This window comes from Zootermopsis nevadensis, unplaced genomic scaffold, assembly GCF_977971745.1.
Source record: "Zootermopsis nevadensis isolate Lab colony 2312 unplaced genomic scaffold, Znev_1.0 Znev_ptg000015l, whole genome shotgun sequence".
NCBI lineage: Eukaryota > Metazoa > Arthropoda > Insecta > Blattodea > Termopsidae > Zootermopsis > Zootermopsis nevadensis.
In genome coordinates this window covers 8,368,643-8,382,655 of record NW_028259147.1, presented here as the reverse complement: position 1 = coordinate 8,382,655, position 14,013 = coordinate 8,368,643, and the positions used below count along the sequence as shown (strand labels likewise).

The window sequence follows — 14,013 nt, the reverse complement described above, 5'->3', positions numbered from 1 at the left end:
TTTTCAAATGTGTTCTATGCAATTTTGCATACCTTACTGGTCTTGACGAACATTTATTACAAACACACATATGTTACTGCAGATATAAAACAATTTTTGCAATCTAATCTCACTATGAATATCGCACTGCAGAGTCAAAATCATTTATTTTTAATAAGTATTTATCATACCAAAACATTTTTTAAATAAAAGCTGTAGATCCTAATGGAATGTCTATGAAGATCTTCATGAAAAATAGGAGTTATTATGACCAATACATGCCAACATCAAGTTCATCTGACAGCTTTTATTGTAAACCCCTGATATACAATTTTCATCTAGTCCATTCAAGTAGTTTTGGAAGCACAATCTTCCCTATCTGCATTCACTTTGTGCAACTTATACAAAGAATACATGAAAATAATTAATAATATTTAACATGTACAATTTTATTCCTGTCACCTTAAATTTCCTTCTTTTGCATATCCTAAATAAACAAGCTTCCACATATCAAAATTCCACAAATTTAAGGGAAGCACATTAATCCCCATTTAGAATTTAACTCTTTAAAATTCATTCATCATTCATAATGAATCATCCTACCATTCAATGATGCATAACCTAGGCAGCTGAAAAAGCATTGTTAAATAACCTAAAAATGAATCAAAGTCATGCTTTATATTTTTGGAATAATCACTTCAAATGTTTTTCAAAACTGAATTCAGCTACAGCTCTCTTTGAGAAAAACTGATGACAATCTTACATTTGTTTCTTATGCTGTGAAGTTTCTCTGAACTAAAAAGGGTGTCATTGCACTCACTTATTTGGCAGAGAAAAATTCAAAGTTTGTGTTTCTGCATATTATACATTTACAGAATAAATTATACCACACCATTCTTCATTGTCATGAAGTATGTTACAATAATGTTGACGATGCAAAGTTCCTAAGTTTCTCAAGAATTAATCAAGTAGAATTTCAGGTTTATCTCTGGAAATGCTTACCATATGACCTGATACCTTTCTGCTCATAACAAGAAATGCTGCACTACAGATGATGGTTTTGGTTTAGCAAAGTCTAATACCCAAGTTCCTTTGAACTTGACTCTAAGTACCTTATAAATTCTACTCATATAAATACTTAACCACATTAAGTTCTGTACAGTTCTTAATATTAGAGGTCTAATAGAAACCCCCTAGAGGAAATCAAGACTTGACAGAAGCCAACGTATAAAGTCTAGATTACCTCCTGAGATTTTTGTAACTTTCAACCTCTCAAAAATGCACTCGCATGATGATAATTCCAATTAGAATTCAAAATGCCAGCCACATTTCAGCAGCAGACTATGAAATTCTACAGGAAAAGTATCCAAAGCTTGATGATTAAATTGGAAGCATATAGCTTATGATGACTTTGTACAACAGGCTCAGAGAGCAATCACCAGTAGGTAGGTTTCTATTCACCTTCACTTATATTAATAAAGCACTCACATCTAGAACTCCATAGTCATAAGCTACTTCCATGGGGAATATCTGATGGTGTATTCGACTAGCATCAACAGCTTGTTTGATGCCTTCACCAAACCATAGAATTCTCATTATTACCTGTAATAAATAAACAGAATGTCATCTTCATTCACACACATTGATCGATATAATTACATTAATATTTGTGATTTTACTTAAGTGGTGCTTGAAAGAAATATTTTGTGTTGTTCTTGTCAGCTTTATGAAGTTCAAGGGAAGAAACACATTGAAGGTGTTTGAGAACAAAGAGCTGAGGAGCATATTTAGACCTGTGAAAGATTAAGTGGCAGAGAAATTGAGAAAATTTCAGACTGAGGTGCTTCATAATTTACACTTTTAACTTGACACTGTAAGTGATGACTTAAATAAAGATGACTGAGAAGGAAAACGTATAATGCATGCATGGAGGAAACAAGAAACAGATACAATATTTCCAATTGGAAAATACTATAGAAAAGACCATTTGAAAGAGACATTAGCATAGATAAGAAGACATCACTGAAAAGGATGCAAGAGCAATAGGTTGCAGATGTATGAATTACACTGAAGTGAAAGGGGAAAATGTTGAACTTTTGAAATGACAGTTATGAACCTTTCTGTTTCATATTAGTGCAGTATTGAGGTCAACCCTATTATGATGCAATAGGAGATAAATAATGCCCTAACCTACACAATTATACATTTACTATGTGTTCTTATATTCTACTAAATATATTTCTGTAACATAAACAAGTTATATATTCTTACAAAAGCTACAGCTGTTGTTATCTTTGTTCCTCCTGAGCCACCAATGACTAATCGTACATCTCCATTTCCATTTACAATCACAGATGGGCACATTGATGAGACAGCATGTTTGCCTGGTGTGATAGAATTTGCTGATGAAAATGGTATTCCAAAATAGCTCTTTGCCTTTGGGATTGAGAAGTCATTCATGCCGCTGTTTAGTATTATTCCGGTTCTGTGTGATGTGACCCCCGCTCCAAAACTGAAACAATTTATGTAGTGAGTGTTTCATTTCCTACCTAAGGATCAGTGTCTCAAGACGGCAAGTCTGCTAAGCTGGCTATGAACAGGCCTGAGACATACGGAGGGCAGGAAAAGAAAGGATATTAGGATATTATTGTGAAAGTCCTTCACATCTAAATCCTTCTGAAGTTTTCTTGTCAGTGAGCAAAGCCCATTAACCACAGCATGCCACTGCTGGCTTATAATTTACACAAAAATAGCACAAAGATTTGGATGAAAGCCAACATTCAGAAACTTCTGTTCCATTTCAACATCAGGGAGAGTTCAACATTTTTAAATTCACATTATATAAATTGGACTTGGTGATGTATTACATATTTAAACAAACCTCAGACAATCAAAGCTGAAATCTGAATTTTAATTTTATTAAATTCAAATTCAGTAATATAATGTGTTTACTTACTATATATTTACAGTACTAGTGATGGAAGCCGCATCTCCATTAGGGGCTATAATAGAAACATGAGCTGTTCCATGGTCATCCACACTGTAATTTACTGCACCGTAATATCCAGGGTCTGTGTAAGTTCTATTGTCATCTATACTCTCACGAATTTTATTTCCATAATCTTTTGATTCTAAAGTATGCAATAACTGCAAAGGAAACAATTAAAAATTAAGAACTAAGGTATGACAGAGCAGGTAAGTGTAACAGTACAGTCATTAACACCACATACATTGTATTCTGGAGGTACTTGGTTTGAATATCAGCCACATTACCAGCTAGCTGACCGAGGCTTTCATAATTTTTCTCAGTCTCTCCAAATAAATACATTTTATTTACTGCTTACTTAACGAAAAGTTGTTTTGCTGCCGCTAATAACATAATATATAAATAAATAACAAAGTTCTAGAAAACAGATATTTATAAATTTTTATTGTGGATGTATTTGTTTTCCCATCTTGTAAATTACTGCAAAAGTACAGTATCATTTATTAGTAACAAGATCATAATCACTTCAGCATAGAAATTAAAAACAAATACATTTCATATTATAGCAATATACTTACATATGTAATATTTACAAAGTCTCCATCTCCTAGTTCAGTTCTTCTTGCATAGGCAAATTTGAAGGCTTCAATAATACGATGATATGTCAAAATGGTACTGTTGGTATCTCTGATACTCTCTGAGGTAAAATTGTATCCATCAAGGATATTGAGGACGAAGCCCAGGAGAATACCACTGCCTGGAGGTGGAGTACTGAACAGTGTCATTTTGTCTTGGAGATTTACTGTTATAGGCTCATCCCATTTCACTCTGTACAAAATAACATTTATTCATGAAGGGAAGAAGTATTAAATCAATCTTTAAACTTTGTCAAATACATGAATATTGTATATCAAATCTAAAACTTCTTGACGATGGTAAAGAGTGAATTGAATAAAATTTTTGGATATTATCCATCGTCTAGTAAATATAAAACGTAGATAGGGATTAGCTCTATCTAGTGGCCCCAACTGTGTAGGAACCTGAAGACGGAGATAGAGTCCCATCTCCGAAACGTCGTTTTACGTTTTATATTTACTAGACGATGGATAATATCCAAAAATTTTATTCAATTGACATGAATATTGGCACATGCTTTTAGCCTACCTTTCAATAAATAGAACAAATAGTTACATCTAATTCAGTAGAATGAAACAAAATGTCAAACAACTTAAATTTTGTGAATTGTGGTCTTTTGGGCTATCTTGTAGGTGGTTATCAATATTTTGGAGAACATGTCACCTCCACCTTCAAGGTCACTTTTGCCCTTAAAATGGAGACCATACGCTTCTCTAAACTGGTGGTAACCACCTACAAGACTCACATGACCACAAATTATATTTTCACCACCATGAAAACTTCAACTTCTAGTAATAAAATAACTTGCATATAAACATCAAAAATGTGCATAAGAGAGATAAGCCAGAAGGAACTCGAGAAAACTGCAGTACAAGAATGTGAGAATCAAGGCATTCACAGAGGTGAAGATGATAATGTTGTTCCACTGGGTTGTGGACTCATACATAGATACCAGTGTTTTGGAGAAACATACCGTTTCTAACTTCAGCCCTACAGATGGAGGCAAATATGTTTCTTCTGAACTAAACCACTGGTATGTGCCCACATGGCATCATAACCCAGAACAAAGTCAACATTATAAGATGTTTTATAATTTGTACTCCTTACCTAAGGCAGTGAGATTGAATCAAGGATATAAGCTATGCATGGCATGTAGCAAGCACAGAAGAAATTAAACATTTGTTCAAAATGTTCATCATGAAACCTAAAGCAAAGAGAACACTTCTGACACTTAAGCCTAGGAAAACATGATGTGAATATGTACACTTGATTCATCTGGCTAAGTATAGGTTTCATTGGTAGGCTTTTGTGAATACAGTGATAACCCTTTGGGTAATATTAAAGTAGGGAATGACCTGACCAGCCAATTAACAACCAGCTTTACAAACAAGACTGTATCGTTGGAATGAGTGAGTTTACTGTACCTATAACTAGCCATGTCCTCTTCTGTGATGATTCCACCCATCTCCTGGATATCTGAGACAAATACTTTGGCTAAACTTCCATTATATAAACAATTGCCACCATTTTTGGCAATAATTTTAAGCGTTTCACAGAATTTCTTTGGTCTGATCCGTTCCCCTGGTCGGAAGAACTTTCCAGTCTTTGGATTAACAAATACTTCCCTGGAAATGAATAACAAAAATTGGTAAGACACTCTTTTAACTTGAAGTTTCCTGAAAAATATTATATATATTCCTTTTGTCATTCTAATTGGAAAGTCCAGGACAGACAAATAAAACCAGGACATTATGCAAGCTCTAACAGTGAACCACTGCAGAAAAAAACTGAACAAATAAATTATACAGGTACTGGCATGGATGAAAACTGGATATATACACTTTCTCCCTTCTTTTTTACTTGTACTGAAAAACTCTACAGGAAAAGTAAATAAATAAATAAATTTGTCTTGGCAAGTTTTATGGGTAAAATGATGTAAACACATGCATGTACAAATGCTCAAAGATATGTGATTGCTGACAAATGAGTGGAAACTTGAAACACAAAATGGCTGAAATATTATGACACAAAGGTAAATGGTAGACACTTAAAAATCATGATAACATTTACAGTGCAATTTAACTACCTAATATTTGAATAAATTTCAAGAGGCCCATCAAATTACAGTTTTCTTTCCTTTACTTGATGCTCAATTTCTATGATTCCAATTCCAGAACCATTATTTCAGCCATGAGTACATTCATTTAAGGTTTTCCTCAGTGTAGTCTTTGAATCACCAGAGAAACTTTAAGTGGGACAATCACTGTACAAAGATTTAACACACTACAACAGGAACTTGTCATTCATACCCTCTTCACGCACATGGATGTCCTAACTTTTGACTTTTTGTTATATTTTTGCCAAAGCTTCCAAACCTGAGTATCGGGTCCTTGTGAATGTATTCAGCCCTAATGTCAAGGGAGTCTGACTGATGCTTGCTCATGATGTATCCCTCCTCACAAATGCTAATGGTTGGCATTATAACTTCCTCCCAAGTCAACCGCCCATATCTTTGATGAGCATCCCAGTAGCCTTTCAGCTCCCCTGGTACTCCAACTGCCAGCACACCTGTTATACACAAGTGTTATAAATTCCTGCAAATATCAATCAATTAAATGTTGCTACTCAAAACACATGCCATCTATTGTCCCAGATTTAGTGTTTCTTAGTTTAATGTTTTGCTTCATTTGTAGTTTGTTATCTTTAGCCAATAACATCAGTGTAAAACACCCTCAAATTATGCGTTTCCTCAGTTTAGTGTTCAAAACTGTTGTTCTCCAAAGAAACATTAATCAACAATTGTGCCATATAGGTTCTAATGACTGAAAATCATGTTAGTCTTCTGCATCCTCCAAAATGTTAATGGTATTGTATTTACTCACATATAACACACACCTTTATTTCTGGATATGAAGATTAAGAAAATCAAGTATTCAAAATAAATAAAATATAGCTAGCAAAAGCAAATAAAGAAAGGGAGCAAAAATTAAAAATTATGGCATATGAGATGTCTGAAGATTAGGTGAACACAGTTGGCATTAATTGTTGCAGGTGGTATTTTGTAATGTAACTGACCCAGATGCAACCATATTCTAAATCAGTCAGATGATGGCATGACTGGTGGTGAAGATATTTCGACAGAGGACCAGGATAAAATGCATAACAAGAAACTTCGTAATTTGTACTTTTTATACAGCATGGTTAGTCTGACTAAATAAAGAACAAGATGTATGGGAGGAACAAGAACTGCACACAATATTTCTGCTGGAAAATCTCAATAAAAGAAATTAAGGTTTGAATGTGTAAACTGAATTCAGATGGTTCAGGATAAAACAGCTGGTAAGCTTTTATACAAAGGCTCTGAAATTCTGTAGATGAATAAAGGAATCATGATTGCATTCACCATTTCTTGATAACTTTTGTTTGAAGGCTATTTACCATTCTTTGACTTATCACTGTCTTCATTAAACATATCAGGTTCAGACCTCAAAGGGGCAGATTCCCTTGCATTTAGTGTAATAGCTGTCTGGCTCTCACGTAAGTACAGTGTCATCATAAATCCACCACCCAGTCCCATGCTTTGGCTGTTTACCATTCCATTACAGATCAGAGTTGCAACAGCAGCATCCACCACTGAACCATTCTTCAAAAAGATGTTCCTGATAGAAAAATAACAAATTATCAATTAGAAGCTAGTGATGATCAGCACTGTCTGTGTTCACATCTGAAGCATAAACTAAAATGCATGTGAACAGTTACTTCCATATCCTTTCTACATACATTCATGTCATGATGCCTGCTCAGAGGTAATATTACCTCACTGAAGACAACCATCTTCTGGGATGCTGCACCATATAGTCTCATAGAAAGTGACTGATGTTTCACAGGTGCTTACTTCAGCCACCATACATCATCACCCCAATTATGGAGGCAGTTAAGCTCCTTTCAAATTTCTACAAAACTGCATGGTACAACATCCTATAAAACGGCCTTCATGATCACCGTGATCATCCCTTCTAATTCATTATTCACTAATCGTCATATCATTAAAGGTAATATCTAGGCTACTGACAGTAAAGTTTGTCCCACTATACGCCATGTAGGCGTTTGGGGTGAGTGGTCAGCATCATGCCCCGGCTGGCTTTACCCCTGGGAAAGGACCCTGGTACCCACTGTAGAGGAGGCTGGGTGGGCCCCATAGCCAGTCTGAATGCAGAGGCTAGAGGAAAAATCCTCTGCCCCGTCGGGGATCGAACCCCGGTCGTCCAGCCCGTAGCTAGTCACTATATTGACTGAGCTATCCCGGCTCATAGGCTACTGACAGTATCGTCAAATAAACCACGACACTTCTTTTGACTAAATAATGACAACCTAGAAATTCATTTTCTGATCCTTCAATGTGTAACAGCTAAGGCAGCATGATGGAGGCAGCAAGCATCTCTGACACATAAGTAACTTCTACCAGACTACAGGGCACAACCCAGAAAGTAGCCATCTTCAAGACCATCATGTTGTCTCACCTTTCTGTGGGAAAGCCAACACAAAAGCAACAATATATTCCATGACATACACAATTAATTCCAAATCATCAGCCTCTACTGGCATGTCAACAAGTCTACAACATGATGGCAGGCCAAGCAAGCAATTCAATTGAGGTATTCATGGGAATGTTACTTTAGATACTGGTATTCTGGGTTGCTGCACTCTGCAATTTTCTGGCTAAAAAAATCTGTTTGTCATATCTAAGGTTTGTGATGGTATGATATTAAACCAACATATTTTGGGCTTTTATCATTTTGCTTTTGGTTAAAACAAATTTCAAAATAAATGTTCTGCATCCATCAACATTCATGAAAGTAAACCTACTCAACTGATTCTATTAGATGGAGCTAATTTATATCCCATCTGATAGGCATAACTGAGTACTTTACTCTCATATACCTGATGACTTGAGCAGTGTGGCATCCAAAACTCTTTTTAACCAACAGTAAGACAAAGAAGGAAGTCCAAAATATCTGTCACTTAATACCAACATTTTAGAGGAAAATGCTACCTTCATATTCAGGGCTGAGGTGAGATGATTGCTCTGAGTTGTCAGTCTTCCTGAACTGAACCTCCATCTAACCCTACAACACATCATACATAACACATGACCCAACCCATATAACCCTTGGTATAAAGTGGTAAAAACAGGGTGGATAAACTCAAAAAAATAAAAGGAAGTCGTGATAGTAGAATATGAGATTTCAATGTCAGAGTAACTTATTACAGGAACTACTGAGCCATCTGTATTCACTCCAAATCACCTCAATACTTATATACTTTTAATATTATCCTCTCACCTGTTTTGACTTCTCATGTGGCTGCTGTCAGAGCAGTTTCTGTACAAAAACAAATCACGAAATGGTTTCCCATATCTACACAAAATCCTTCATATAACTACCATAATGAAATTAAAAAGCAGTATAACCACACTTTCAGTAAATAATAACATTCCATTCTGTGTTAATCTCTATTGCTGCTTTTTCATGTAGCCAGTGCTGTTGAAGTGTGCTGCCGATATAGAAAAAATCAAAACTCCAGAACTCTCTTGAATGATCCACTGACAACACATCAGGTACATACGTCTCAACAGCCAATTTTATGTTATTCTAACTTGGTAAGTGAACATGACTAACCCTAGCACAACAATTACTCCACTGGCTATCAGCAAGCACAAAGTAAATGACAGAACACACCATTCAATGCACCTCATTTTAACACTGAAAATAGGGGTTCATTCAAACAACTTTATTTGTCTACGACAAAAACATACAATTAGAATTGTGTTTAAAACTTGAAAACAACATAAAGACAGAGCACAAACAAAAATATTTAAAATATATTTGAAATACAATTTCTATTACATAAGGGATGCGTTTTTACGATATTCACTTTCATATTAAATCAAATTATGTTATCAAGTGAATCAGCAAACATGAGAAAGGAAAATCTCTGATATTATTCCTCTCATTGTATGGTAAGGACAGTCACTCCAGATGTAAACGTATGAAAGCTTCAATGTAACACTTCACTTTAAATTTGTGTGCCATCAGTTCACATAACAGCAAAATTAGATTATCACAATGCAATGAAAAGTTACTTAACTGGCATATTTGATCTTATAAATATGCTCAATATGCGTAATTTCCAACTTCATAACTGAATAAACTAAAATTTTGTTTGTAAACACTTGTTAAACTATAGTTTAAAACTGTTTCGAGAATTATATATAAAGCTGTTCTCGCATATTCATTAGGTTCAGATATTAACTTAAAATTATCACAGAAACCTTTAAGAATTTAACTATTTAAAAACATCCGAGCTGGGGCATGTTTAACTTTTCTTATTTCACGTGATGATGGGACCTTCGCAATACATGATAATGTATATTACTCGCAAAAGGTCTGGCATCTGCAACCTGCATCTTGATGTTGCTAGCTGGAACTTCAGACACAAAACCTGCATATTTTTGAGTCACCGTATCACAAAACCAGAATTTCGTCGCCAAAACGTTCCAATATTCCTGGGCAGCCAAGCTTTTTACAGCACAAGATTTATTTTTCCTAGCTTTTCTGTGCGACCTTGGAGTTTTCCATTTTCTTATTCTGTTCAGTGTTCTGCAACTTCGTCACAATTTTACGGGAGTGTCCACTGGGATCAAAATGGTTGGTATGTTCACTAGCTTCCTTCTTGGTTCGCTGTTTACCGCTGTGACCTGAGTAAATATGTTTGTCATACTCAAAATTGTAATGCTCGTACTCATCAAAATGGCTCTCAGACATTTTTAAATAGGTTTATTACTACACCACGTCCAATATCCCGTCTCTTCGCTATCAGAATACTTGTTCAGGAGTTTGCAACTGTGAAAGTCAATATGAAAGGCAACGGCAGCACATGCGCAAACAGTTTGTTTTGTTGTACAACACGACTCGTGATTGGTTGGAGGAGGCGCAAGTGCCTATTACTTTTTTTTCGTTGATTGCCATGTTTACTAACATCAACATGATAGGATAATCCTCTTTCATATCAAAAGAACAAAGGAAATGTGGTCTCAGACGCAATTCCCGTTTCACTTTTCGCTTTATTCCCTCTGCAAATGCCACCATCAAGGATAGTTCCTTCGAACAGAAAGCTTTCTAAGAGGTGGAGCGCGGTATAGGCTATGCATCTTTTCAAACTCCCACCGTGTTCACAAAAGCCAGCCGCTGGTCCCTACCTGGGCCAAATAAATAGTACAAACTCCTCTTCAGCCCCCTGTTCATTCCTCTTAGGCCCTTCTATCCTCCCTTAGTATGAGAGGTCAAGTTGCACACCTTAATAAACATCAAACAGTCCTTCGTAAAACGAAAACTTGAAGCACAGTGTTCTACCTACTGAACGAAAAATGGACGCATCATCGGAAGCCAGTGTGCGTCTGTCTAAATGTTTTATCTCGGAAATGATTCGTCGGAATTTTATGAAATTTGATATTTGGCGGTAAGTACTAAAATTACTCAAGATAATCGAATTCTGGTTTATATTAGTCCAGCACAGCCCGTCCTTTACAGAGAGACTATTAATCGCGGATTTTTAAGCTTTTTAAATTTTCCGTAATGCCCTGCCTGACGATAACGAATCAAACTATTGAGTGTTTTATTGCTTGTTTGTTTAGCAACGTATCTTCAACTGCATGGGTTATGTTGTGTATATTCTCGAACTTATACTATTGCGGCAATAGTATTGCCATAAATAAAATTTCGTTTCAAAACAACCTTCCGATAAACCGTAGTTGGAAGTCTGAAGTTAACCTTATCCCAGTTCAAGTTCCACTCAGCAGCGTACTGATATATGTAATGATCTACGAAGTTATACGTATCCCATGATTAAACTTCCCGGGTACGTCGAGGTAAAGACCCACGCATTTTTAAATTTCGCACTACATGGGAGTGAATGGTCACTTTCACGCTCCGACACTGGGAAAAGAGTAGTCAATATTTGCTCTGTACGTATGAGGTTGAATGGCCCCAGAGACATCTTAAATTGTTCTTCTTCTTATTGTTATTATTACATTCATAACATATTATAGTTGTATTTAACAACATTCTGCAACGCAAATTTACGTCTGTGGCTCAGTAAGGTGGGGACAGAAGGTGCAGGTAGCTTACTTGCCGATTTCGGCGCACGGGGGCCCGTCGGAGCAGACAGCCGCCTTCTTGAAGTGTCGCTCTTGAGAATTCGACGGTGGCAATGGTGTTTCTGGATTGGGAGGCTCCAAGAGTGGCTTTGGCCTGGAGTACAGTTGGAATGTGATCTGCACAATTCCAACAGCAGCAACGCAGATCGCCAACACCACTCCTGCTACCACTAGATAGCGCTTCTGCAGCTTGGGCCTGCAACAAAAGAATGGCACATGAAACAACAATACATAATCAATATAGCACAAGTCATTAACTAATCGCCTGAATGCGAACTGCTTAATAAACTACACTACTGCTACCTGACTTATTACAAATTAATGGCGATTTTGTGATTATTATGTTTTGATAATTACTCATTGTCTTTTAGTTTGTTTAAAGACACTTTATCTGTAATTCAGACTATACAATCTCGAATGAGATGATAACGACTGCTTAATTTACTGAATGTCTGACTGTTTAGCTCCTTAAGCAATTAGGTGATCGGTTAACTAACACCGTGTGACCTGCACAGGACAAAAGCCTTGTTGGTATCGAATGAAAAACATTGGTGTAATTACGAAAGATTATCTGTGAATGTTGTGGCCGTGGTTTACTTTAAGGTGTTGACCTTAAAATGAATACTTTATTCGTATTTGAGCATTCAGATAAAGTTATAGCCCACATTTTCACACCAGAATCGACATTCAATTCTGTGGCCATGTGCATATAATTTAAATTCAGAAATAAATTAAAAATGACGAATTTCACTAAAAATCTGATTATCCAAGGCGGAGTTATTTTTAGTGAACAGACATATAGAAGGAAAGTCGTGGTAAAGGCAACAAGTTCTTGCACATTGCTGTGAGACGACCTTGAAATTTTCTGACACAAATCGAGTTTCCTGGTTTCAGAGATGATATGATTGAGACTGGCACCTGACTTACAACAGACTTCATGGAACACACGATTTCTTGAACATTTGTTTCACTATCAAAAAGGTCTGTAGTTTAATCGTTGGTCTCCAGATGACGTCTACAACGTAGCATTCCATCACGAAGAACCATCAAGAAATTTTTGCAGGCCTAATTAAGAATTAAATTATACTAGAACAGAGCAAGAAAGTGTTGGTAATTTACAATCTCCACAAAAGCAACCACTCTATGCATTAATGTACAATACTATTTATTAAAGATCTCGATGGATACAGGACTACTGTATACAAGAGAATATGGTTGTGTTAAGGCCAAAATATGCCCTTGACACACATTGTAACATCACACGTACTGTAGAAAGTTCGACACTTCTGAGCACCTTGAACAGCAATTTTAAAGTTCCAACAGCAGCCTAACTGGTCGTCCTACGTAACCAATGATTGAACCAAGGATCGGTAAGCATAACCTCTGTTTCAAGGTCCTACTCGAACATACGTATAACTCTACTACACCTTTTTAATCTTTAACTTCGCCACTGCTAAATTTTAAATTTAACTTTCTTCTTTCTGCATATGTATTATCCAACATTTTCGATTATCCGACCGTCTTCAATCCTGTTAAGGTTGGATAATCGGGACTGTACTATAGTTTAAATTCAACATTTAAGATATTTACTAGCCTATTGACATTAAGAATGCCCTGATTCCAGTTAAAAATAATATATAATAGAACTAGCATAACCCATCCTTTACTTTGTTAAATGGCTCTCAGCCAAAACAAAGCAGAGGTAACCGACCTCTTTTCTAACGTAATGACAGACGGAAGTGTTCACAGCTGAAATTTGCAGCAACCACAGCTCGGAAATCGTGCTCTGCTGAACACCTTGTTATGTTCCTATTGCGGGCGAGCTATGTGGGAGAAGAAATCTTTTACTCTCTGAGGTTGTCTGGCCAATAAAGTTCAACAACCCCAAAAGATACCATTTGTAGGGTTGCCCAAACACTTGAACACATCACGTACAGTATATAGAGCGCTGCTGTTGCAAAGAAACATCTGGTTTTCGTGAATGGATAATTTATTTTCCAGTCTCGGAACAGGAAAGATTGTTAGTGTAACCCAATAGAGGGGAAAACGGGTATGAAATTAGTTGAACCGAACTTCCCTAACAACGCAATCTTACTATAATAAACAAATGCCTAGTGTTTTCCATTAACGCTTCGATGTTTCAGACGGAATTATTATTATAATAATAGGTCCGTTTATAAAATCAATTGTGTTTGGA

General features: G+C 36.2%; 2 protein-coding genes and 1 long non-coding RNA gene across 5 annotated transcripts in view; 1 reads left to right on the top strand and 2 right to left on the bottom strand.

The window, feature by feature from the left end:
• LOC110833299 (scoloptoxin SSD14) overlaps positions 1-14,013 on the bottom strand; it is a 52,353-nt gene that overhangs the window by 553 nt on the left and 37,787 nt on the right. For all 3 annotated transcript variants that reach the window (XM_022071188.2, XM_087349184.1, XM_022071187.2), the window contains 8 exons: positions 11,788-12,012; positions 7,040-7,260; positions 5,977-6,169; positions 5,026-5,226; positions 3,544-3,793; positions 2,936-3,126; positions 2,251-2,491; positions 1,468-1,581 (listed from right to left, as the gene is read on the bottom strand). In XM_022071188.2, the coding sequence (XP_021926880.1) occupies positions 1,468-1,581; positions 2,251-2,491; positions 2,936-3,126; positions 3,544-3,793; positions 5,026-5,226; positions 5,977-6,169; positions 7,040-7,260; positions 11,788-12,012 (1,636 nt within the window). The remainder of the gene's footprint in view (positions 1-1,467; positions 1,582-2,250; positions 2,492-2,935; positions 3,127-3,543; positions 3,794-5,025; positions 5,227-5,976; positions 6,170-7,039; positions 7,261-11,787; positions 12,013-14,013) is intronic.
• Positions 2,732-7,003, top strand: LOC110833311 (uncharacterized). The gene is made up of 3 exons (XR_002544179.2): positions 2,732-2,834; positions 2,949-3,054; positions 6,653-7,003. It is a non-coding gene; the product is annotated as an uncharacterized LOC110833311 (long non-coding RNA).
• On the bottom strand, positions 9,371-10,544 carry LOC147873810 (nuclear protein 1). The gene has a single exon (XM_087349204.1). It carries the CDS (start codon positions 10,423-10,425, stop codon positions 10,207-10,209), a length of 219 nt encoding a protein of 72 aa, XP_087205330.1. The 5' UTR covers positions 10,426-10,544; the 3' UTR covers positions 9,371-10,206.

Coding starts and splice junctions, on each gene's coding strand:
- LOC147873810 (XM_087349204.1), bottom strand. CDS start 10,425: ATGTCTGAGAGCCATTTTGATGAGTACGAGCATTACAATTTTGAGTAT.